Source organism: Bison bison, unplaced genomic scaffold, assembly GCF_000754665.1.
Source record: "Bison bison bison isolate TAMUID 2011002044 unplaced genomic scaffold, Bison_UMD1.0 scf7180017864303, whole genome shotgun sequence".
Taxonomy (NCBI): Eukaryota; Metazoa; Chordata; class Mammalia; order Artiodactyla; family Bovidae; genus Bison; species Bison bison.
This window is the reverse complement of record NW_011494875.1, coordinates 2186912-2194005: the sequence shown is the minus strand read 5'-3', so window position 1 is coordinate 2194005 and position 7094 is coordinate 2186912. Positions and strand designations below refer to the sequence as shown.

The window sequence follows — 7094 nt, the reverse complement described above, 5'->3', positions numbered from 1 at the left end:
ATGCAATCATATTTAAAATGAACAAATAATTGTCCCTCAGTCATGTAACTTCTAAGCACCTATAATCTGATACTTGTATAAAACTAAAATAGATAATAACTGGCAATGTTATTGCAAGTAAATCGTAACTATGTCAATAAAATTAAGGTAATAATTTTTAAAAGACTATATGACAAACCAAATAGAAAAGATCCTTGGTTCTTATTACTGGATCCCAAGAAATTTACTATTAAAAAAAGAGGGAGGGAGGGGAGACACAATATAATGTTCAGGTATTGGATTCAAAAAAATAAATAATCTAAGAATGGAAAATTTCAGACAGAATAGAAAACCATCTCTTTATATAAAAAAATCCTCAGTTTTTAGGTAACTCAAATACAAATTTATTTTTGTTTTCTATGACTTTTGCTAGTAATAAAAACATGCTGAAATCATGTTAATGACAATTTAATTCTATTTTAACCATTATTACATTAAAATTCTTTAGTAGATTAAATAACTAATTTTTAAAATTCAGAACAAAAATGCTAGAGAGAAAATTAAATAATTGTGGCATAAGAAGAAACTGGATTAGCACATGATAAAGAGAAATGGTCCGTAATGTATAAAGATACTTACTCTGAGATATTTATATGAAATAAAGCTAAAGTATAAGGAATAATAGAAAAATGAGCCATGTTTGTAATAAATATGGAATTCAAGAAGAAAAACAGAGGAGAACTAAAGTTATTATTAATTAACTTGTGTGTGTACTGAAAAGGTTTTCTAGTTTTTTGTGTTGTCTTAGAATTAAAGTAAGTCCTGAGCCAGGCTGCCAGTTACAGTAAGATGTCTTACAGGAGCATTTGTATGCAAAGAAAGGAGAAAACTCAAAGAGTCCTAAGCTTAAAGTAAACCAAGAGATAAAGCATACAGAAATAAGTGGTTAAATAAGAAGCAAGAGAGTGTTTGAGGGGTTTCCCTCTTTCAGGTAAACAGGTTCTTTGGGCATAGAGTTAACAGAGGAACAGAGACAAGAAGAAAATCATGAACGGAAGATAAGTGACTCATTAAAAAAGGCATCCCAGGAGAAAAGGAAAGGAGGCTGGCATGCAGACAAAAACATCTGCATGCCTTCAGGTTAAAGCTAAGGGAAAAGAAAGGTAAGAACCAGAAGATGACTAAACTTGGATTAGACCGTGGACTTCTCAGGAGAGAAGGCCAATCACTGAATTTTTACATTCAAGTTAGATTTTGCTATAAAAAAGGTCATCTAAGAGGAATAATAATAGCTGGGAGTAAGGGTATGGGGTGGAATGGGACGAGGTCAAACCCAGGGTAGTTGGCGGTATTTTAAAAGTCTATTTGGATGACCAAATAAAGGGCATAACTGACAAGCACTGTCAAGAGCTAAGGCAAGGTCAAGAACATCAAGGAAAGAATGAGCCTTGACTGGCAGAAGAGAGCAGGTTGTCACCAAGCACAGCAGTTTCCAGTCTCTGGCTAGGGCTGAAAACAGACTGAAATTCTCAAGATAATTGCTTTTGGAAAAATGACAAAAAACTATTTTCTACAGCCCTTGGCTGAAACAGGGGGAAGGAGTCTATTTACAATAAGCCTCACCGGGAACTTCTAAGTATTAGGTAATTTATGTAGTTCTATATAAGGGCCACGCAAAAAGTAGAAAGTAAAATTCAGTAATTGATGACTTCCCAAACATTAAACCTATTACACCATGCTTAGGTTAAAAACCTAAGCATGTTTGTTATTTTATGTTTTGAAACTTATAATGTTCAGTCTGCAAACATTAAATAAAAAGACTCAACAGAGTCAGACTTCTGGAAAATAAGTAAATGAAATTGCAATCTATCTTGCAAATAGCTTAACAGATTAGGCAAAATAAAAACCAAGCAATGCTAAGCATTTCCCTAAGCCACTTGTTTTTAGAAAAAGTAAATGCTTTTCTAGCTATAGTTTTAAATGGATAAAAAAAGAGACCTTTAGTCTCTACGTTTAATATTCATTAACAGTTCTGGTCATAAATTTTTCCACTTCTTTTTCTTCCTTTAAAAGGTGTCCAAATAAAGGTTACCAAACCAGTGCAGTGGCCCGTCCCATAATGGTGATAGCCCAACACTGAGTTTTCAGTGGGACATGTAATTTCTCTGCCTTTTCCAGGAAGATAAGAGAGGAGGCAGACTTTGATACTGCAAGTCCACCTTCAAGCACAAAAATGTTAAGGATGTACATTTTTTATTTCTAAAAGCCCTAGGCAGAAAATGAATAGCTTCAAGGCTAACAGAAAATTAGGGGATACTTAAAAGTTCATTCACAAAATGGAGTGAAAGTGAAAGTCACTCAGTTGTGTCTGACTCTTTGCAACCCCATGGTATAGTCCAAGGAATTCTCCAGGCCACAATACTGCAGTGGGTAGCTGTTCCCTTCTCCAGGGAATCTTCCAAACCCAGGAATCAAACCCAGGTCTCCCATATTACAGGCGGATTCTTTACTGTCCGAGTCCAAAATAGAGTGAGAGAAGTATAATAAGTAAAATGCCTAAAATTTTGAGGGCTCAAGAAAAATACCATTATTTATTCAGGACTTCCCTGTTTTCTTTAAAGCAGGAATAAAATAGTAAAGCATCTCTTAGCTTCTTCTAGAATATTCAGATGTTGAATATCATGTCATTTGGATTTATGAATAGTGAATACCAAAAGACATTAAGCTCTTTGCAAGGAACATATTTTAGGAAAAGAGGAGTACTATTGTTTTGATTCTAAATTAATAGCACTTTATTTGTGCCCACAAAAGCACAATAATAATATTTTTACCTCAGTAAGCATTCAGGGGATGAGGTGAGGAAGGCATGAGGTAAACCAACATGTTGCAACAAAAATTTCATGAGTTTTATAGTAGGGGGAGCAATGAAGATTATTCACTATTATTTATTTGGAGAAATAACCAATCTTGGTATCTTCTTTTGAGGGTCTATCTCAGTTTCTATCTAATCCTTGTCTTTTTGAGCAAGATTACCCCTTGGGAGGATAGATGGATAAAGGGAAGAAGATTAGATGTAGGGGATAAAATACTTGGAAATAATAATTGTTAGTGACAAGGTGAGACAGATTTGAAGAAATGAAAAGAGAACAAAGCTGGGAAAATTACTTGAGAGATGCATAAAGCAGACTAACGTAATCTGCCCACTCATGCCTTGTTGAATGTACATGAGTGTATTATAGAGTATAAAGGACAAGAGGTCCGTTTATCGTGTCTTTTTTCTTTTACTGGTAGACTTAAGAAAGCAAAAGGCATGAGTTAAAACTTAGAGCTAAAACTTTGCATGTACTCAAACAATTGAGTTTTCTTGAAGAGACAGACTGAAGTTCAAGAACAGAGCATGAATCAGGTAAACATTTGTATCTTGTCTGTATCTCCTGCCACAGAGAAGCTCTGTTAGGCTTTAGGTTTAGGATGACATATGGTGAAGGACTCACCAAAAAGGTCATTGAATTTCTTCTTTAGAACACCTTAGATACCCGGCAGCCCACAAAGGCTGTCTGAATTAAAGCAAGATTCTCAGATTGTCATAACTTTATCTCCCGAAGACCATGATCATCTTAAATTTCAAAAGAAAATGAAAGAAAGAAAGATCAAAGAATGAAGGATCAAATTACTTTAAATGTATGATTAATTTCCTCACCTTGATCAGGCAATTCCTTAAGAACTCCCCTTCTTATCAGCTCCTCTCTACTTTGTCTTGTAGAAATCTTCCTTTCTAATACTTTTAAAAAGAATAAGCACAAGTAAGAATCTTCATTGTTTAAAATAATTATGAAAAACATTCCAAATAGAATTGAGTACATTCATTTTGTTCACTTGAGGACTCAGACCTCAGTTTTTCTAGCTGCCCCACAAACCACGTGAATGGAATCAACATAATCAGGATGGGCAAATGACCCAAGTTCACGATCTGAAGCCCAGTTGCTGTGCCTTGTCTTCCAAATGATGGTATTTGGCCTAGAATTCAGACACATTATCTCAAATCAACTATGGGGCACCAAAGCTACTTCTCACTTTGAAATATTCCTTTCTTAATGCATTCTAAAACACAGGCTTTTATGAATGGACAATGAATACAGAGGCTATGCATTCTTACATGAAAACAAACTTTCAGTAGACATTCAGGTAACTCATCTGAATCCCAGACAGAAGGACTACTTTCCAGGTGTTTTCTTTCTCATACCGTCTATTACAGAAGTCCGACATTTATGTAATTCTTTTCCCTGCCATACTCACAAGTTCTAGAGTATTCTGGAGTATTCCCTGACAAATACTAAGTTTTGGGAGGATGGAGTCAATTCATACTTTCACAGAATGTAATGGGACAGGAAACTCAACAGTGATTTTTCTTCAGGAAGAAATCTAAATTCCTGGTGTAACTTCAGAATGGAGCTTAGGAGCTCAGGATGAGACTTCAGTAGTAGTCACCCTATGTCTATAGTGTTAGTTCCTAAACCTTACATGTCATGTAACCACCAGCTGCAGTCCCCACTTTCAGGGGCCAAGAAGGTGTGTCAAGTTAACACAGGGTCGCACCATCTACGAATTCTCTGAATCAACATTCCTCACAGTGCATTCCACCATACTCTATTTCCTCCAGATGCCCTGTTCAAGAAAGCACGTTGACACTCAAAAAAGGGCCAGAGAAGGGGTCAAGCCAGGGCTCTTTCGAGGAGAAGGAAAGGTTCATTGGTGGAGAGCGGGTAGCCACAGCAGGACTAGATTCTGACTCTCCCTAAAATTTCTACTCCTGGCCTCGTAATCTGTAACTCCTAAAGTCACCCTGGACAACATAATTTCAAGACCCAACCAGAACTCCATTACCCTACGCCATCAGTTCAGTTCAGTTGCTCAGTCGTGTCCAACTCTTTGTGACCCCATGAACTGCAGCATCCTATGCCATCCTTAGCACACACAAACAGAGCTCGTAATGACACTAATAACATGCCTTTTGGGGGTGCTCCAGGTGGCCTGAAGCTAGGACACTGGGGAGGGAGTAGGGAGGGGGCGGGGGTGCCTTGAATCAGCAGCTTTGTATTAAGCAATGACATGAACCCCAGAAGAGCTACAATGAGCATCTTTTGAAGAAACCGGAATATTTTTCTCCTTTCTGATAACTAGGAATTGTGTATCCTGGTTGCCAGAAAAGTCAGAGTAAAGCTTGATTTATACCACTGATTTCATATGGCAATTCATGGATGAATTCTGTTTCCTCCTTCTTAGGGACCTGACTTCATTTACATTTTATTTATAGCATATGTACTCTTTGTTCTAAGTTTTGTTGAATTTTTCTGGGCTGGGGCAGAATCACAGTGCAAACAAATGAGGAAATGAATGAGTGAATGAATGAAAAGTCAAAAGAATGATAATAAACATCTCATTTGTTCACATGAAGACACACAAAGAAGTCCCCCTCCTTCCTTTAGCTCACTCAACCACCCTCCAACATCCCTTCCAGAAACAAGTGAGTTGGCAGTTTCAACAGAACGAAGTTCACTGGGTGTGGGGGCCAGCAGGAGCTGTTCCGTAGTGGGAGCTCTTGTTTGTAAAAAAGAGTGCTGTTACTTAAATGTAGCTTCAGTGAGTTCAAGCTTTTGTCAAAGAGGAGAGAACCCCCTTCAGCACAGGAAGCCAAATGCCACCCCCCAACAATGACGCTGGGGCACTGCCCAGACAGAGCAGGTTCAGCAAGACAGACCCTCACCACTGCAGTCTCCTGAGGACGGTACAACCCATTCACGCTTGACTGGGGCTCCAAGGCGTCTGAGACTCTTGCAGCCAGGGTCTCAGCCCCCCACTTTTGGGGGGTGGGCCCGGATCATGCCCTCCCTCTCGGCCAGCTGTGTGCACTAAGCTCGAGGCTGCAGGTGCCCCTGGACACGGGCTGAGGCCACATCCTGGGAAAGCGAGGGCACTGCTGATACAGAACACAGTCACCGTGGCTGTCTGCCCCTCGTTCTCAGGAAGCAGAGCTTCTCACTGTGTGTGCTGCTTCGATAAAGTGCCCTAAAACCCAAAATAGTTATCAGAAGTCCTGGATTCTAGTCCCAGAACTTCCACAGCCAGTTGTGTGACGCTGGGAACTCTTCAGGTTCCAAGGCTCTGATCCATTATCTGTAAACTGAGGGATGCAATTCAGTGGCCACTAAAGGACAGCCCATCCAGCTCAAATATTGGGTGATCCTGAATTATTAATCAAGGCCATTCTGTAATCTCTGTTTGTGCATGCGTGCCTCAGCCATGGCCGGCTCTTTGCAACCCCATGGACTGTAGTCTGCCAGGCTTCTCTGTCCATGGGGATTCTCCAGGCAAGAGTACTGGAGTGGGCTGCGATGTCCTCCTCCAGGGGATCTTCCCGACCCAAGGATTAAATCCAAGTCTCTTGGGTCTCCTGCACTGGCAGGTGGGTTTTTCGCCACTAGAGTCACCTGGGAAGTCCAATCTCTGCTTCGGGTACCTTTAAAAGCTTTCAAACTTGAACTTAAAAAAAAAAATCAACAGAGGGCCCAGAAGGTATCCCCTTGTTTTTTTATTTTTTATTTTTTTTTCCCCTTGTTGTTTCTGCCTTTCTATCATGGATCCCAGAGGATCCTTTAGTTTGAGAGTTACGTTTTCTGTTGCTTTCATTCTAATTTAATCTCAGCTAAAAATCCCCCCTCTTTCTTCTGTGTAAATACTGGAGCTAGAAGTGGCAGCTTGGCTTCTCGCCAAGAATCAAACTTGACAGCGTAGTTCTTTCGCGCTACCTCGCATAAAGGGGCCCTGATACGAAAATGCCTTTGGATATTTGTTTGGTCTTTGGCTGAGGGCATTTTTAACACAGATGCAGATAACTGTGTCCTGGGCCAAGGAGAACAAACTGCAGGCGACTAAGCATGGAAGGTATGCTGTCAGGGCACCAAGTTCCAACCACCGTGCTCCCAGAACAAGTATCTCACTCTTCATCTTTTAAAATATGTGCCTCATGTTTACAGAGTGTCTGTCTGTTTGCAGAACACATTCACAAGACAGTTTTTCATGGGCCCAGAAGTGTTTTGCATTGGAATGAATCTGCG

General features: G+C 39.6%; 1 protein-coding gene across 4 annotated transcripts in view; it reads right to left on the bottom strand.

The window, feature by feature from the left end:
* PHACTR2 (phosphatase and actin regulator 2) overlaps positions 1-7094 on the bottom strand; it is a 146863-nt gene that overhangs the window by 62332 nt on the left and 77437 nt on the right. For all 4 annotated transcript variants that reach the window (XR_826280.1, XM_010851469.1, XM_010851467.1 and 1 more), the window contains exon 3: positions 3680-3760. Coding sequence is in view for 3 of the 4 variants with exons in the window: in XM_010851469.1 (XP_010849771.1) it covers positions 3680-3760 (81 nt within the window). In the remaining variant the exon portion in view is untranslated. The remainder of the gene's footprint in view (positions 1-3679; positions 3761-7094) is intronic.